General features: G+C 63.0%; 3 protein-coding genes across 3 annotated transcripts in view; 2 read left to right on the top strand and 1 right to left on the bottom strand.

Annotated features, from left to right (window-relative positions):
• The window catches only part of BCL2L1 (BCL2 like 1), a 198,280-nt gene that overhangs the window by 97,038 nt on the left and 83,426 nt on the right, over positions 1 to 17,816 (top strand). The gene's annotated exons all lie outside the window — the stretch shown is intronic.
• XKR7 (XK related 7) lies at positions 2,151 to 10,188 on the bottom strand. Its single transcript, XM_056354134.1, has 3 exons — positions 9,761 to 10,188; positions 3,527 to 3,726; positions 2,151 to 3,435 (listed from the first exon to the last, which is right to left on the bottom strand). The coding sequence occupies exons 1-3, from the start codon at positions 10,186 to 10,188 to the stop codon at positions 2,483 to 2,485; spliced, it is 1,581 nt and encodes a 526-aa protein (XP_056210109.1). The 3' UTR covers positions 2,151 to 2,482.
• Positions 15,107 to 17,414, top strand: PDRG1 (p53 and DNA damage regulated 1). The gene is made up of 5 exons (XM_056354130.1): positions 15,107 to 15,775; positions 15,973 to 16,048; positions 16,162 to 16,236; positions 16,593 to 16,673; positions 17,003 to 17,414. The coding sequence occupies exons 1-5, from the start codon at positions 15,275 to 15,277 to the stop codon at positions 17,083 to 17,085; spliced, it is 816 nt and encodes a 271-aa protein (XP_056210105.1). The 5' UTR covers positions 15,107 to 15,274; the 3' UTR covers positions 17,086 to 17,414.

The following is a 17,816-nucleotide window of genomic DNA, read 5'->3' as shown; positions in this document are numbered from 1 at the left end:
CAGGGGGGTGGCCGAGCCCCCGGGCCAGGAGCAGGGCCCATGGCTGCCCCCCAGCCCCACACATGGCCAGGCTCTCCACAACAAGCAGGGCAGCACCACCTGGGTAGGGGATGAGACCCCTGCCCGGAGCAGCCCAGGGCTGAGGGTACCGTGGCTTGAGTGCATAGAAAAGTGTCCCTCTGTCCTGCTGGCATGGCCCTGGGGTCCCCACACAAACCCCTGGGGTGAAGGGTATAGGGGGTGCAGATGGCACCAAATGCAGCTCCTCAGGTGGACGGGGAGAGGGGCTGGGGCAGAAGGGTCCAGAGGAGCTGCCCTGTGGTGTCACCCAGTCCCTACGTGACTCATCCCCATTCCGGTGGCTTCCCAGCTCCGTGAGTGGGACATGGCAAGGGGCCACCATCCTGGGCACTGCCTTGGGGCTGTGGTGATGCCGCTTGACTCCTATGGGGGTGAGTCCCCACCCCAGCCACTGCCCCTGGCCTTCCCTGAGGAAAAGAGACCCCTCTGCAGAGCCGCCCGGTGCCTGGTGCTGCCCCTGGCACCACCAGCACCCACCGCCGTGGTCTGCCCATTACTGGTGGTGAAGGAGGGATGCAGGTTGTGGGGAGGCCCAGCCCATTGCCCAGCCCCAGACATGCTCTGCACCCTCCTCCAGAAGGGTTTCCAAGGCTTCCAGTTAGCACCAGTTAGCACCAGTGACCCCAGCAACTGACCACCCCAGCCTGCTGTCACCTCGGCCTTCCAGCTACAAAGAAATGGGAAACAAAAGTAACGTGATGCCGCCGCCACTCACCGGGCCAGGCACCCACACCATCCCTCGGGGTCTCCATGCCCGGCACAGTGGGTGGCAGCCAGCCCCCCCCACCCCCCAGCTTTCCCACTGCCATCCCTGCCGCGGTGCCTGCTGCCGTGCTTTCTGCCGTGCCTGCTGCCGTGCCTCGCATGGTGCCTGATGGCACGGCGGGGCTGGCACAGCTGCCCACACCCCCCAGCCCAAGGCAGGACTCGGCACCACGGCACAGGGCAGCCAGATCCAGGACCCCGTGGGGCTGTTGGGGGGGAACAGGGGGCTCGGGGAAGGCACAGGGGCCATGGGCACAGGGGGTGAGGGACTGGGGTGGTGCATGGCTGAGGGGTGCAGCAGCTCCCCAGCCCTGTGAACCCCCTGCACACACATGCACACACACACGTGTTCACACACGCACCTCCCCGGGACATGCCTGGCCCCAGGGCACACGGGGTACATTCAGCACAGCCCTTCGGGCGCTGGCACGCCGACAGATCCGCGCAGGACCAGGGACACATTCAGACCTGGAGCCTGGAGCAGCCCCGCTCTTGGGGCAGGCAGGGGCAGGCCGGGGGGAGGCAGGATCCCAGTTCAGGTTTATACTGTACTGGGGAGCTGGAGGGGGATGATGCCGGTGGCGGGGGGGGTGTGAATGGAAACGCTCCCAAATGGGAAGCGATGCCAAACCTGGGAGGGGAGAACGGCTGGGGGTGAATCCTGCCTTGGGGGGCCCTGGGAACACTGGCAGGCTCCCCCCCCCGCCCTCAGCAGTGCCATCCAGGCCCTGCTCCCCACCCCCACCTCACCACCACCCCCAGCTACAGTGGAGGTAGAAAATGTCACACAAAATGTCACCACTCAGGTGAAAACAAATCCGATGAGATGAAGCGTTCCTGTGGGGACTGGGGGGATGATGGGGTACAGCCATCCCAGCTGGAGCCAGGGGCCCAGCTCAGAGCTGGGGGGGAGCAGGGTCCATGCCCACCCATGACAGCCCCCTGGGCAGAGTGTGCACCCCACAGGGGAGTGGGGACCCCGTGGGGTTGGGGGACATGGCTCAACCCTGAGCCAGGGGGACCGAGGATGGAGAGGAAGGGGCTCCCCCGGTGCCAGCACTGCAGAGTGTGGGGGAAGTGGGAGGCACGGCGGGGGCTGGCCCGACCTCGGCTGTCCCCTGCCCAAGCTCCCTGGGAATTATGAGCCCCACGCACACCCTGGTGCAGCCGTGCTCCAGCCCCACAGCCCTGCCATGGCACAGGCACCCATGTGCCTGTGTGCTGCCCACCTGGAGTGCACCGTGCCCCACTCTGCCCCACTGTGCCCCAAGCCCCTCGCAGCTGCCAGCCCCCAGCCCTGGGTGCCCCATCCCCATCCTGCACCACTGACATGGTCAAGCACTGCGGGGCCACAGCACTCACCACCCTGGGCTCAGGCACCGGTGAGGTATTTTGGCAAGGACAAGCCCTGGGGGGAGCTGGGGCAGTTGCCGTAGGGTAGGACAGGGGTCTTGGCGGTGGGAGGGTGGCACAGGGGGGATAGCACCAAGAGACCTCCCCGGCCCCCGCCCGCGGGGCGCTCAGCGTGGCAGCACAGGAGGGCCGGCAAACCCAACAGAAAGGCAAACGGCTGCAAAGATGTAGGGTGGCCAGGATGGCACCAGGAGGCCCCCACTGCGGCCCTGTGCCCCCCACCCTACACAGTGGTCTCATACTCCAGCACCTCCTGGGGGGCACCAGGGGTGCGGTACTGCAGGCGTGGGGTGGTGGGCGATGCGTACTCCAGTGCCAGGATGGTCTTCCGCAGGCGCCGGTCGATGAAGTGGGCATCCCAGGCTGGGTACTTCTTTCTGGGCAGGTCAATGCGGATGACAGGCCCCTCTGTCCGCGGGGCACGGGCGGCCGGTGCCGGCGGGGCGCAGGGTCTCACCTGGAAAACGGGCACACAGCTGTCCCGCTCCCCCGGTGCCCCATCCCGCTCCCCCCCTGTAGTCCGCGGCAGCGAGCGGGGGGGGCTGGTGACAGCGTCCGCAGGGGACCCCGGTGCTGGGGCTGGTCGCTGCCGGAAAATGCAGCCCCCAGCGTGGGGGCTAAACATAGGGCCGTTGGGGTGCAAGAGGCAGTAGTAGATGAACATGAAGAAGATGCCAAGGGCAAAGCTGGAGCTGACCACACAGACGAGGATTAAGGCGTCGAAGTCAGAGGTGGTCTTGCGGTCGTAGTAGAGGAACCAGAGGATAGTGAGGGCAGCGTTCTCCGACAGTGTGATCATGTAGTAGATGCACATACGATAGCGGCTCCGTCCCTCCTTGACGTTGAACCAGCAGAAGATGTAGATTATGCCCACCACCATGTTGTAGATGATCTCCTCCCACTTGGACATGCAGAAGTCCGTCTCACCCTGGATGATCCAGAAGGTCATGATGCACCAGTGGGTGACGATGAAGATGCCAAAGTAGAGCTGGAACACAGAGGCAAAGAGGGCGAAGGCGATGGCACGGGCGGCGATGGTGAAGAGGTGCCACAGGATCTGCACCACAGCCCCCTTGTAGGACATGGGCATCTTGTCCTCCCGCGAGTCCCGCAGCACTTTCTGGTAGGAGGCGATCATCCATGCCAGGGAGACCAGTGAGGCTGAGGCCGAGAGCCCTGCGGGCACAAAGCGGGAAGGAGCAATGACAGCCTGCAGCAGCCTGGGGTCCCCCCTCCAGCCGCCCCCATCCTGGGCCGTGCCCCTTACCCTGCAGTGGCTCGATGCTGTTCTGCTGCACCATGATGCTGAGCTGCAGCACAAGCTGGGGTGCGCTCTTCAGGAAGGTCTCCAGCAGCCGCAGCATGCTGATATCTGCGCTTTCAAACATCATCCGCCAGTAGAAGTGGCGGCGGCGGTGCTCAGCCTGCCAGCGGCTCTGCAGCCCCAGGTACAGTGTGCGGAGGTACCTGCGCAAGGAGGGTGGGAGGGTGAGATGCACCACCACCGCCCAGGCAGCCGAGCTTGCCTCCTCCTGCCCATGCCAGGCATGCCCCATCACCACCACCAACCCGCTCCAGCAAGCACTTCCCCCCTGATTTGGGACGATGGAAAACCCCCCGTGCTGGGGGTGCAGAGGGCTGCAGGGCAGCAGCGATGCTGAGCACGTCCCTGTCCCTCCCCAGGGCCCCGAGATACTGGGAAGGGGCAGCTTGTGCAAAGTCAGCTCAGCACCCTGCTGCCCCATGGCTCACCTGGCCACCACCCCACTGCCCATCCAGCCATCACAGCACCCACCAGCCACCACCCCACTCCTCCACCCCCAGTGTTGCCCCTGGGCCCTCCCCGCAGAGTCTGGCTGCTCCTGCAGCCAGGGATCCTGCCCACAGCCCCGTTCTCCGGTCACCGGTGGATTTCGGTACTCTGGCCCCAGCCCAGCACCACAGCCGGCTGCTTCTCAAAGGGGATATTTTGGTCCCACCTGGCGTGGAGCCCATCCTGCCTGCCTGCCCTGGCCAGGACCAGCTGGTCGTGCCGCGCTGCCTACGGGAAGCACCCGGCCGCTTGTGCCGGCATTGCCTTGGCTCTTGGCAGGGCTGCAGGTATAGGTACATGCCAGCCCCGGCCATCTGGTCGTCGGCCGGGGGTCAGCGGAGGTGTGCGTGGCACCAATGCACGCACTGCCTGAGTCACTGTCACCAGGGACCCCTCCCTGTGGCACAGGGCCAGATCCGGGCACCACAGGAGGGGACATGGGGCCGGATGGGCAGGGCATCCCCGGGCAGCCCTGCCTGCACCATGGGCCAGTGGCTCTGCTGCCTCAGGGAAGGGGGAAGCTGGAGGAAGAGGAAGAAAGAACGATGACGGGGAGGACAATGGGCCATAAAGCTTCCTCTCAGCCGAGTAAAACCCTCACGCAGAGCGACAGCCTCTCCATCAGCTCCAGAAAGCGCTGCCAGACGGATCCACTAGCCCGGAGCGCAGGAGAACCCCTGATCCCAGCACTTTCAGCTCATCCGTCAGCGGGAGGAGGCAGGAGCTGGCCCTGCTCCCGCTGCAGAGGCGGCTGGGTGCTCCCTCCCCTGGGCTGAACAGCCCTGAGACCACAGTGAGGGCCATCAGCAGGGGCCACCGAGGCCCCTGTGCCACCCCACTGCCATCTGCTCTCACCCCGGGCAGCCCTGCCAGCTCCCTCAGTGTGTGGGAGGGCAGGGTGGGTACGCTGGTCCCATGGGGCTCCCATGGTCCTCCCCAGCGAGGCCACTCGATGCCCTGGCAGCCCCATCACCGCCTGCCCCATCCTCTCCCACCGCACTGCCGGGAGCCCCAAAAAGCCCTGCCAAGAGCTGGTGACTGGGCAAGACATTGATGTCAGCAAATCACACAATTTTAGTAGTTCCGTCCCAGTTTCAGCAGGTGCTGATGGCCACAGGGGCCAGCCCACAGCCCCGCTCCTGGCCCCCACCAGCTTCTTTGTGCTGGTATCAAAATGACGCTTTAACCTTCACCTCGGGGGGGGGGCGCAGCTAATTTTAGACTTTGCTGCTGCCCATGCCTTGCTGCTTGGGAGGAGAGGCTGCAGCCGCCTGGCTCCCAACACAGATTCGCACCCCAGTGCCACCTGCTCGTGGCCAGCCAAGCCAGCACTGCCACTGTGGCACCGCCGCAGCCACTGCCCCCCAACCCCTCTCCCCTCCAGCCACTGCTCCCAGACCCACAGAAGGGCACGGGGATGGACCACCCCTCGCTGGCAGGGTGCAAACCAGGGGGGCCTGGGGACGGAGGGCACGGCATAGGGGAACGCAACAGAAGAAGCAATGCAGAGCCCAGGATGCTGCAGGGCACCACAGCTGGTCCCAGGGCACACACAGAGATGAGGCACAGGCGCTGGCAACCTCATCCCCTCCCGGTAATCAGCCTCACTAATTGGGCTCATCAGCACTGTGATCCTGCTGTCTGCGGTGCACAGCAGCCCCCCAAGCACAGACGCCAGAGCTGTGCCGTCCCTGGCTCCTCAGCCGCTCAACAAGTGACCTGTGGCCTCCCCCAGCTTTTGGAGAGGGCACAATCATCCTCCCGTCTTCCCATCGGCTCCATAGATCTCATTAAAACAAGATTTCATCTCCCATCAACTTGCCAGAATGAAATGTTGATTCTTATTTGTTATGCATTTGATCATCCTGTGGTGTTTCAGCCCAGAGAAACCTCCCCACGCTGACAGTGCACGGCGGGCGCTTACCAACCCAGTGCCGCGGCAGCTGCATGGGAAATAGAGAATCAATCACTTGAAAAAAAATCATTTAATTTAAAAAAAAAACGATGATGAGGCAGAAACCTACCACGAGAGCTCTCAGGGCTAATTGCTCCCTCCTTTGTATTACAATGAGTAATCCAATGAAATCCCTGCAGCGGGAAGGTGGTGGGCTCGGGCAGGCACCAGTTTTGCCAGAGTGCCGCCACAGCTGGGTTTGCCACCAGCGTCACCATTTGCCCCCTACTACTGACCCCAGTTTTCAAGTGTTGGAAAAAAAGAAGTGTGAGGAGAAAAGCTCAGCTCTGGTCTTAACCAAACCTGCTAATCATCATTCTCTGATGGAAAAGGACGAGGGACCCCCTGGTCTAAGAGTGAGCGATACAGAGTGCGATTTTCCTAGAAGGTAATTTGGGATATCATCCCTTAATCCTTTATTTAAACAAGGAGAAAATTGCTTCCCTGTTGCAGCCATTTTAATCCCTTACACATCCCACCAAGTCAAGTCACCAGGGAAAGCTGCACATGCACCCAGCTGGGCTGGTACCCGCGCCGATGAAAGTCCCTGTGTCCCACTGTTCCCATACCCCGACATGCTCTGGGTCCCCTGGGGTGGACGGGGGCAGACGAGGCTGCTTGTGCTCAGGGAAAGGCTCAGTCCAGCCCTAAAAAGCCCCTTGTCCTGCACACCAGGCCTGACCCCTGTGCTGGGTGCTGCAGCAGGACAAGCTGACACCCCAAAGTCAGGTACTCCCAGGGCCAAGAGGGGTCCTGCCCCCGAGCAGGCAGAGGTGTTGGCAGGGGGGAAACCTGTGGGTCCCAGCTTTGCCACCCTTCATAAGCCCACCCAGGGAGCTGCCAAGGGTGTCTGTGCCCGACAGGGCTGCCACCAGACTGGCATCAGGACCAAGGGGTGGCACCAAGTTCCCAAGCCAACAGAGGATGGGGGGACATGGGCTGATGAGGGGTTTTTGGGGAGGACCTGCACATAGAGAAGGCACCACAGGTCTGGCCCCGGTGACCACCCCAGGCAGCCAAACCAGGTGTGACCCCGGGCTAAAGCAGACACAGGGACACAACGGGCACAGGCAGGGCTGTCCCCAGTGCAAAGGGACCCACAGAGACACACCAGCCAGCTGCCAGCCCATGGAGGTGGCAGGGGACCCCTGGCACACTGCCAGGTGGGAGGCATGTGTGGCGTGCACAGCATCCCTTCCCTTCGGTGTTTCTTTGGTGAAAAAGTTGGTGACTTTTTTGCGAGCAGATTGGATAACAATTCCCAGGCTGCAAAAGCATCCAAGCAGCAGCCCACAAGCGCACCCGTGGTGTGGGCCCGGCTGGGGGATGGGCACATGCTTACACGAGCACATGGTCATGCAACTGGCACGGTCTCCAGAGAGCATCCATGGCAGAGTATTTGCATGTGCATCATGAACATGCTGATGACAACTAACTTCAGCAGCTTCTCACAGCAGCTGTAATTTGGGATAATCTCAGAGTTAGTGCTAGGAGCTGCCTTTGCAGCTGGAAAGCAGCTGTACTTTTGTGAGGATTTGGGGGTCTTTGCCACAGCTGGGGCTCAGAGCTGCACAGCGATGGATTTGTTAGGGGTGAGACCTGCTGAGGTGATCGCAAGGCAGGGAGGAGGCAGGTAAATTGGGGAAAGGGGAGATGTTTGGCAAGGGCTACAGTGCCCTGGCCAGGGAAAAGCCTTCCCTTCACATGCAGCATTTATTCAACACTTCTTTAACTGCCACATGCACCTGCACCGGATCCAACCTCACTAATGGGTTTAGCAAACTGCATTTAACTGGTCACCCGAGCTAATCCCAAATCCTGAGATTAGAAAGAGCCTCAGCTGCAGCTTGAGACCAACATGTCCTGGAGGGTCAGTGCTGAGAGTTACCATTTTAATTAGCTTAAGAGCCTCCATGGTGCAGCAGATCAGGAGACTGTGGCTGACACCACCGGGAGCAAAGCCCCTGCCTGCAGCCCAGACCTGGCTCGGGCCAGGATCAGGTAATTGCCCCCAGGGTGCTGGGGCCAAGGCTGCCTGCAGACAGGCTTAGCGGCTGGTGGGCCATAGAACTCCCATCCTCTCCTTCACCAGCTCCTCCAGCACACTGACAGGGTTTGCACGCACCTGCAGCCAGCATACCCCAAGAGCTCCCATGGGGATGGGTGGGATCAGGGAGGAACAGGAGTTCTGTTGATGAGGGAAGGGGCAGGAGCCCCTCTAGCACGGTGCACGCTGCCCTGTGAAACAGTTAGAGATCCCAGGAGCATCCCAGGAAAAGCAGCAGCAGAAGAAATGCATGCAGACAACAGGGAGTGGAGGAGCCTCTGTACTACAGTAGCTCAGGAGGGGAAACAGCACAGAAACCCGAGCCGGGAGCACTGCCCGCTCCCTGCATTGTTCCAGGAATTTGCCATTGTCTCCGCTGCCCTCCCAGCACCAACCTCCCTGGGAAGCAGCTCGGTGCCAGAGCCACAGCTCTTCCCCAGCGCCCAGAGCTCAGCGGAGCTGGGAGGGAGCAGGGCCGGCTCCACAGCACAGGGGAGGAAGATGCCAAAAAACCGTCAGCTCATGCTTCTGGAGGGTCTGTGGAGATGCAGGCAAAGGGCCCTGAGCTTGCTCCCACCTGCCAAGCTGCTGCCCTGCCCGCATAGCCTGCCTTTCCCTGGGCCCAGGAAGGGTCAGGCATCAGAGCCTGGGTAGGCTGGGGACAAACAGCACCTCCTCACCCACGATCCCACAGACCACAGCGAGCTCCAGGCTGGAGTACGGAGAGATGTCTGGGATGAGGATGCGAGCCCAGGGCATTTGGGGCCTGGCAGAAGCATTTCACACTCCCTGGGACTCGGCTGCTATGGCCAGGCAGGCTCCCCAGCAGGCCCAGCACCGTCTGGCCAGTCTGTGCCACTCAGCTGGGCTGCCAGCTCCTCATACCAGCTCCCACCTGTACCCACAGCTCCTGCCCGTGCCCACCTGCACCCACAGTCAGGCTCTGCTGGGCCTCTCCTCTGCCATTCATCCTGCTGTGGCTGCAAAGGGATTGACCCCCATGCCCTCCCCAGCTGCCTGGGCCCCTGCTGCACCTCGCCATCCCCACCCATGTCCCCCCCATGCCCTGCTGTCCCCACCTGTGTCCTCCATGCTGCATTCTGTTATCCCCACCCATGTCCCTTGCTGCACCTTGCCACTCCCTCCAGCCTCAGCCTGGTTCCATGACCCCTGTGCCTCTGGACCTGCCCTGGCTGCCACAGGGGGATGAGGCCCCACAGTAGTTCTATCCTGGCCCCCTGGTAACCCTGGCACCCCCATGCCCCTGTCCCTGTGTACCTCAAGACCTGCCTCAGCTGCAGCAAATAGATGAGGCCCCACAGCAGCCTCACTCAGTCCCATCCTGGCTCCTTGTCTTCCCCATCCTGTCTCTGTGTCCCTTGTAGCCACCCATACCTTCACACCCACCTCAGTTTCAGAATGTGGATAAGGCCACACAACAGCTCCATCCTGGCTCCCTGGTACCCTCACACCCCCTGTCGTCCCATAGCCCCATACCTCCAGACCCATCCCAGCTTCAGCACGTGGATGAGGCCCCGCAACAACCCCATCCTGGTCTCTACTGTCCACCCACAACCCCCCCATCCTCCCTGTACCTCCAGACCTGCGCCAGCTGCAGCAGGTGGATGAGGCCCTGCAGCAGCCCCATTCCGGCCCCATGGTACCCCAGCCCCCCGTCCCCCCGTACCTCCAGACCTGCCCCAGCTGCAGCAGGTGGATGAGGCCCTGCAGCAGCCAGACGCAGAGGCGGCAGCAGCCGCGGGGGCCGCGGGCGCTGTCCTTGGTGCTGCCGGCGCTGTCCTTGGTGCTGGCGGCGAAGTCGTACACGAACCACCTGAAGCTGAGCAGCTGCACCACCAGCGAGGGCAGCAGCACGAACAGCAGCGTCAGCCCGAACCACCACCGCTGCCCCCGCACGTAGTAGTGGGCCGCCAGCCACAGGTCCGAGGCGCCGTCCGCGAAGCACACCAGGAGGGCGCAGAGCACCCAGCAGCCGTCCCGCAGCCGGTAGCGCCGCGCCGGGGGGGCCGCGCCGCCCGCCTGCCTCCCGCCGCCGCCCTCCGGGCTCTCCAGCCGCACGGCCGGGCCGCCGCCGCCGTCCGACTTCGCGGCCATGTTGTCGGGGGAGAGGAGGAGAAAGGAGGGAGCGGGAGAGACTTCCGGAGGGAGGACGGCGCCGCCGAGCCCGCCCCGGCAGCGCCCGCCCCTGCCGGCCTCGCCCCGCGCCCGCCGGCCGCCACCCGCCGCCGGCCCCGCCGCTCGTCCCCCCGGCCCCCGCCCGCCCCCGCCGGAGGGGGCAGCCGCCCCGCCCCGCTGCCGCCGCGGGGTCCCGGGGGAGCGCGGTGCCGCTGGGCGCATCCCCGCTCCCCTGCCGGCAGGGGCAAGCGGCTCCCCCCGCTCGGCCCCGGCCCCCGGGCTCCCCGCCGCCCCTTGCCCGATGCCGGTGGGTGCCCCTTCGCGCCCCGCCCCGGGCCCGGCGGACCCCCCGGGGCAGCAGCCGTGCCGCCCGACCACCCCCCACCCGGCTAACCGGGGCTCCCCGGGCAGCCGCAGGGCGGTCCTGGGCTCCCCCGGCCCCGAGCGTCACTCCTCGGCCCCGGCCAGCCCCGACGCAAGGCTCCAGCCCTGCAGCGGGCCCGGGCAACATGAGCCCCCCGTGGGCCGGGGGCTGCAGATGCTGCGGGTGCTCCCGCTCCCCCAGGGCCGGGCCAGGGCCACAGGCCACCAGGCTCCTGCGACAGGTGGCCTGAGGGAGCCCCAGCCGGGACCTGCTGGGCTGGACCTGAGCCCTGCTCTGGGGGAGAGTCCCAGCCCCGGGGAAGCCTCTGCAGGGTCACACAGCTGCGCCAGCGCCGGGGTCTGCTTTGCAGGGACCGTGGGCACCAGGGTTTGGGTGCGGCTGTGCTTGGCCACTCCTTGGCTCTGCCCCGCCACATCTCCCCTCTATGTGTTGCCCACCAGAGTTCGGGTGCAGCACGGCTGGCAGAGCCAGGCTGCCCTGGCCCAGCTGGCAGCGCCAGGGGCTGGTGCCCTCACAGGACACGTGCTCACGTGAGGAGCAGCACTGTGCCGGTGTGCCCAGCGCTGCTGGGAGAGAAAGGGCTTTTTACGCCTTTGCAGCATGCCTCCAGGGAGGGTGATCACATGCAGGCAGCTGCCTCGTGAAGGCAGCCTCAGCCCCCAGACCAGAGGACAGGGTCTGGCTCTCTGCATTTCAGCCCCCAGGGCTCAGCCCCGCATGCCTGCCTGCGGAGGAGCCACGAGAGGCTGGAGCCTGGCCCACGGCTGGAGCCTGGCCCACGGCGAGCATGCTGCAGCACGCAGCGAGGGGGAGCGTGTTTTATCCCAGGAAACGCAGCCAACTTCCAAACTCTGCCTTGCAGAGCAGCAAGGGGGATCAGCACGCACCCAGTGTATGTCTGGGTTCCCGGTGCACAAAGCCGAGGGGAGCAAGTGGGACAGGAGAAGGCGTTAGTCAGCACAAGGGAGCAGAGCCAGTCCCTCAGCGAGGCTCTCGGTGCTGCATGTATTAGCATGGGTAATGCGACTTAAATACCTAACCTTGAGATACTCCTGACAGATCCCCTCGACAAATGCCTGCCTGGGGGAGGGGATGCTCCCAGCATCCCAGAGCCTGAAGAAAACCTTTCATCCACCACCGGTCAGAGCCAGGGTCCCTTCAGAAGACAGGCTCTGCTGGCCAGAGCCCCTGCTGATGGCTGGCCAGCCCCAGCCCTCTCTGGGCTCGGTCCCTGGGGAATCTCTGTCCTGGCTGGGCCGTGGAGCAGAGCCGGTGCTGCCACGATGGTGGGCACAGCACCAGGGAGAGGGGACCTGGAAACCAGGACGAGACAGACCTACCTTCCTTCGCTGATCCTGAAATGCCCCCTCTGAAACAGCAGTTAAAGATCCACAGTCTGAAAACACGGGGATTGTGGTTTGAAGTCTGATTTATCTTAACAACAGGCCCTGGCAGCCACATGAAAAAATGAGAGAGAAAAAAACCTATAAACATCCCCGAAGCCTTCCTGTGCAGCTGTCAGCAGGCAGGGAGGGTTTCTAGCTGCATACATAAAAGTGCTGCAAGGAAGAAAAAGGAACATGTTGAAACCAAACCCTGCTCTTTCCATAACAAAGTACACAGAAAGCAAAGCAGCCCTCAGCACTGGGCAGGCAGCTGCTCCCTCCGACTGCCCAGTTCCCAGGGGACACATAAACGTGCAACTGGTCCAAACAGACCGCTGGTCCCAGGCTGTGTCCAGCTTCCAAGGAAAAGGCCTGCCGCTGGCGCTGGCTCCAGGAGGAGAAATCCATGATTTGCAGCTGGGCTCAGAGCTTGGCTGGGGAGAGGCCCACAGAGTGCAGCACCAGCCGCTGCTCGCTGCCCTGCGAATGTTTTTCAGGTGCTGGTGGCTTTGTGATTCCTCCTGCTGCAGCAGACTCAGCTGCAGCTTCCCCCAGGCCTGTGCTGAGCTGGGCCCCCCTTCCCTGAGAGAGTGGCCCCTGCCCCTCCACGCAGCCCAGCATCCCTGGCAAAACCCTACCTTCATCGCACTGTCATTGGCAACCTCAGGTGGTCACCGTGCTTCCCTCTGCTGCTGCCAGGACATGGGCAACCCATCCCCATCTCATCCCTATGCCTGTCCACATCTCCATCCCCATCCCCACCCCATCCCCATCCCTATCCCGTTACCATCCCCTTACCATCCCCATCCCTCCCACACAGACTTTGAAAGCCCTCCCTCCTCCTCGCCTCCCTGGGCAGTGCGTGGGCTGCTGCGGTAGGTGGTGGGAGAAGGTTTCCAGCCCATTGAAGGGGACAATCACTACCCAGCCAGGCCATGCTTCCCAAGCACCACCTCCAGCTCCGAGCTCTGCAGGCAAACCCCAGTCTCCAGAAGCTGTGTCCATGCACATGTGGAAGGAAGGGCAGCTAGGGCTTTCACTGCCCACAGAGCCTTTTGTCACTGCTCTGAAAAATGTGTCCCTCTGGGAGGTAAGTGTGGCGCCAGCTCTAGTTGGGGTCCCAGCACACACCGTGAGACACAGGCACTTTTCTTTTCTGATTCCATCAGAGCAATAAGGATCAAATGCTGCCTTTGTGCCCAGCAGAAAACTGAAGCCAGTCACTCTGTGGTGGATGCTGTGGTGTGAGGCTGCAGGAGAAAAGCAGACCCACATCCTGCATCCCATGTCCTGCATCCCGCTCTGCAGCTGACCCCTGTGCCCAAGTCCCACTGGGACTCTGGAAGCCAGCCCTGGGACCATGGATGGGAGGCAGCTGGCCCCCGATCCAGTCTGTAGATCTCCAGCCAGCCACCCTCACTGTAAAAGGAGCATTTTCCAGCACTGGCATCCAGCCCCAATCCCGCTGCCTCTTTTGGTTGATGTCAGGAAAAAATCCAACCTGAGTGTGAATCACCCCCAGCACAGCCAGGATGCTGTGCATTAGTACTCACTTCCACTGCTCCCCTGGAAGCCACCTTATTTTAGCACATGCTGCCGCAGACGGAGGAGGTCTCCCCAGTTAGCTGTAACAAATGACCTTATGGGATTAGGGCCAGTAATCTTCTGATCTGGGTAATCTCCCTTAAGGGATTATTTGCCCACAGAAGTGTGGTGACCACCAGCCAGCCACCGCCTGACTCCCTCCGTTGCTGTCCCCTGTGGTCCCCGTGCAGCCACTCCCATCTCCAGCAGCCCAGAGGTGCCACAGCACTTGGAGGGGGTGTCACCATGCATCCTTTGGGGAGCTTCTTGCTAAGATGCGTCCTGTGAAGGGCATGAGCCAGCAGGCCAGGTCTCCCCAGCCCAGCTGGTGCTTTTCCTGTCCCCCAGCCCACACTCAGTGCCTTGGGCAGGTTGTCAGGGCTCCCTCCCGTGAAAGCACCAATCCAAGACACCAAGGTCCCTCCACCATCAATGGGGAAGCAACAGCGTCGCTGTCATCACGCAGCACTGAATGGCATTGCCAGGGAGGCAGCACCAGCCGCATGGGGACAGGGCTACATTCAGAAAGCCGAGAGCTACTGCTGAGGGTCAGCACCCACTTGGTGACAGCAGCAGAGCAGGCAGCGGTCCCCAGAGCAGGGAGGAGCTGGGGGGCTGGTGCCAAGGCAGTACCCTCCACCCTGGCCTCAGGGCTCCGAGGTGCCAGTCGATGAGAAGCGCTTCTCCATGACTGTCCGGCACCACATTCCCTGGGTAGGGAAACGGCATGGCCGGACCCGCAGCAGGCAGGAGCCGGCAGCACCGTGTGAGCTGGAGGTTACAACTCTGGGCTGGCTGGGCACTGCCACGCTGAAGGATGGTCAACGTTTTCTGGGCAATTTGAGAATGCAGAACCCCAGGAAAGCGTGCGGCACGTTGTACCAGCAAGCAACAGGTGCAGAACCAGCACCCGTGAGGTGCCTGCACTGGAGGAGCAGCAGGGCCAGTGGCTCTGAGCCGGGAGCCGGGCAGTTTCACAGGGAGGAGCAGCGCTGCTCTGGGGTTTTGTCCAGAGCAGGGACAGGGGACACAAAACCCACATCCCCTGTTAGCCACTGGCCCTGGGGGGCCCTGGGGCCCCTCTCCCACCACAGAGCTCACACGGTGAGGGTCTGCCCGTCCCTGCCACCAGCGCTGGGTTTCCCTGCACCTCCCACACTGCTTCTCCATCTCCTCTTGCTCATGGGCTGGCTGGGGTGGGAAGGGGGGGGGTAAAAGCCATTCTGAGGTGCAGTATTTCCCCCTGCCCATGGGCAGGATCACTCAGGGCAGAGGATGGATGTGGTACCCTGGCAGTGCCTTGTGGCTGCTCCGAGCATCCCCAGGGCTGGTCTTTGCCCGGCGCAGACTGGGGGGCATCGGGGCTGGCTGAGGGTGACCACCGGGACTGCAGCCGGCTCCCCCCCGGGGACAGCAGCCCCCCTCCGCTGAGCTCGGGACGAGCGACCCAGCTTCATGAAATGGAATCTGAGCCAATCCCGCAGCGCGTTTAGTGCTTTTTATTCTGTTCTGGGGCGGGGAAGGGGACAGAAAGGCGACCTGATGCTGCAGGGAGCCCAGCTGCATGGCAGCAGTGCCCGGCATCGAGGAAGGGCCGAGAGTGGCGCGGTGCTGGGGGGAGCAGGGAGAGGGGGTGGGATACGGCCAGGGATAAATAATTCACGGGAGGGGTGTGGGGGGGCTCTCCGGGCTGCGGGAAGCGGGGCTGGCGATGGGGCTGGCTCTGGCTGTGGGGCTGGGGCTGGCTCCCCGCGCCGCCGGGGCTCAGCACCACTCGGCGCAGCCAGCGCCCCGTCCTGCCGCCGGGCGGCGAGTCCCCGCGGGCACGGAGCCCTCCCGGGCCCCGGTGATCGCTGCCCCTCGCGGTGCCGCCCGCCTGCTCCCGCCTGCTCTCGCCTCCCTCCCACGAGCCCGGCCACGCGTGTTTCCAGAGCGGGCTCGCCCCCACTCCCGTGGGCTTCCCGATGCCCCGCGCGGGGCCGCGATCCCAGGGGCGGCCGCCAGGGGACGCTGCTTCCACCGGGACCCTCCCGCCGCGGAACCCGCCTGCGCGGCTGCAGCTGCGCCCGGCCCCGAGCGGCACCGGACCGGCCCCGGCCCCGAGCGGCGGCCAGGCTCCGGCCCCGCCATGGCGCGGGACCCGGCCTTCGTGCTGCGCTACCTGGCCGAGGTGGAGGAGCTGGCCGAGGACGTGCTGGCGGCACGGCAGCAGGTACGGCCCGGCCCGGCGTCGCTCGCGGTGGCCCCGGCGGCCCTCCCGCCCCCGGCCGCGGCCACAGCCCCCAGTCCCGGCCGCAACCCCCAGTCCCGGCCGCGGCCCCAGCCCGAGCCCGAGCCCCGGCCCACAGCCCCGGGCCCCGGCCCCCAGTCCCGGCCCCGGCCCCACCGACAGCCTCTCTCCCGCTGCAGATCGTGGACCTGGACGTGAAGCGGAACCGGAACCGCGAGGCCTTGCGGGCGCTGCAGAAGGACCCGGAGCCAGACGGTGGGGCTGGGCTCCTCGGTGCTGCCTCAGCCGGCGCTGAGCCGGAGGGACAGCAGTGCCCGGGGAGAAAAGCTGCCGTGACAAAGCCCTTTCCTTTCCCCCCTCTCCCCCAGGCAAGGCCATGGTCTGCTTCGGGAACATGTTCATCGAGCTCCCAAAAGCACAGACCAAGGAGATGCTGCAGAAGGGTAAGGCAGGCTGCCCCGAAGGCTCTGCCGACGTGCACTCTTAACGATAAGGTTTTACAAAAACAAACAGGATTCTGTCTAGCTTCCAAGTGCCCGAAACCTCTCAATAGCAGCCACAAACTGATTCTGGCCATCACTCAGCTGTCCCAGGCAGTGCCATGGGAAGCAGATTCGGGCATGAAGCAGCCTGGGGCTCAGTCCCATGGGCAGCGGAGGGCAAGGTGGGACCCCAAGGTAGCTGGGGAAGAGCCCTCTCTCACCCCCTGGCCTGGGCTCCTGTGCCTAGTGTCCTGTGGGAGACTCAGACTTCACCCCAGAGCCTGCAGTCCTCCTCACTCCTGTCCCGCTTGTCTCAGACCAGGAACATCTGGATGAGGAGATAAACAATCTCCGGAAAGAGCTGCGTGTGAAGGTCAACCGCCTCTTTGAAGCTCAAGGTAAACACTTGTGTTCTTGTTCCCAGATACTTCTTGGTATCTGGGAGCAGACATCGCATGTCAGGAGGGTCCAGAAACTCCTGAGCTCTGTGTGCTCCTGCAGCTGCTTTCCCACTGGCTTTGCAATGCCTTCCCTGCTCCAGCAGTGTTGTATGGCTCCTGGTGCACAGCTGTCACCCTAAACAGGCTCCACATCACGCCAGGGTGACCCCACAGCCACAGCAGCTTCTGGGACTGTCCCTGCCCTCCCTGCAGCCCCACTAGAGTTTAATGCGGACTGTTTCACATATTTTGTAGCAAAATCCTGATTTTTCTGTGTGTTCTCTTAGGTAAAGCTGAGCTGAAGGGATTTAACCTGAACCCCATGACGGCTGAGGAAATGAAGCTCATCAATCGCATCCTGGAGGGCTGAGGTGGCCGTGCCATCGTCACAGCGCTTCTTTAGGCTGTTGCTCATGGAGCTCATGCTGCAATAGCTGCAGCCTTTGCGGTTTGCAGGAGGACATCAGTGTGCCTGGGGCCCACCCCGGGTGAGGTCCCTGGCAGGTGCTGGGAAGTGTTTGGCTCCTCAGCTACGACGCTGCACTTTCCTTGGATCACAAACCCTTTCCTGCTCCTTGCTGCAGCCCGGGTGGCAGAACTGTGCCGAGGCACGGGCTAGGACACAGCACCAGGCAAATAAATGCCCATGGCTGGGGTGGAAGTGGGATTATTAAAATCAGAGCAGCAGGACATTCCTAACTCCGTGTGTGTTTCTTGTTTTTTTTATGCAAGCGCTTCTGGAGTTTGGCTTCAGAGCTGGTTCATTGTCATGTCAGGAACAAGAGTAGGAGGAACTGGGAATCCACAGTGTGCCCAAAGCACAGAAGAGGAGTTCTGTGCGCCTGTGGTATTAAAACAAAGCAAAGCTGTACATCTGAGGCATGTCAGGAATCCCTTTAAAGATGTGTAGGGAGGGACAGGAGGTGGTAGCATCCTTTCAGTCTTGCTGGGAAAACATGTTCTACTGTTAAGTTGAAAGGCAAGACACCACAGAAACAAGGGTTTCAAAACTAGATGAAGGGATAAAATGTATGTGTATTTAAAACAGCCTGAAGAGGGCTGAGGAGGAATACTCACTGAGCCTGTTTTGTAGTAAAAGGA

This window comes from Falco biarmicus, chromosome 10 (genome assembly GCF_023638135.1).
Source record: "Falco biarmicus isolate bFalBia1 chromosome 10, bFalBia1.pri, whole genome shotgun sequence".
NCBI classification, from domain to species: domain Eukaryota; kingdom Metazoa; phylum Chordata; class Aves; order Falconiformes; family Falconidae; genus Falco; species Falco biarmicus.
This window is presented reverse-complemented; position numbering and strand designations above follow the sequence as displayed.

Excerpts from the sequence above, each read along its gene's own strand:
- PDRG1 (XM_056354130.1), top strand. The coding sequence starts at position 15,275 with ATGGGGCTGGCTCTGGCTGTGGGGCTGGGGCTGGCTCCCCGCGCCGCC. Across the intron at positions 15,776-15,972 it reads TGCTGGCGGCACGGCAGCAG|ATCGTGGACCTGGACGTGAA; the intron begins GTACGGCCCGGC and ends CTCCCGCTGCAG. Across the intron at positions 16,049-16,161 it reads GAAGGACCCGGAGCCAGACG|GCAAGGCCATGGTCTGCTTC; the intron begins GTGGGGCTGGGC and ends CCTCTCCCCCAG.
- XKR7 (XM_056354134.1), bottom strand. The coding sequence starts at position 10,188 with ATGGCCGCGAAGTCGGACGGCGGCGGCGGCCCGGCCGTGCGGCTGGAG. Across the intron at positions 3,727-9,760 it reads CAGCTGGGGCAGGTCTGGAG|GTACCTCCGCACACTGTACC; the intron begins GTACGGGGGGAC and ends CTCCTTGCGCAG. Across the intron at positions 3,436-3,526 it reads CAGCATCGAGCCACTGCAGG|GGCTCTCGGCCTCAGCCTCA; the intron begins GTAAGGGGCACG and ends TTGTGCCCGCAG.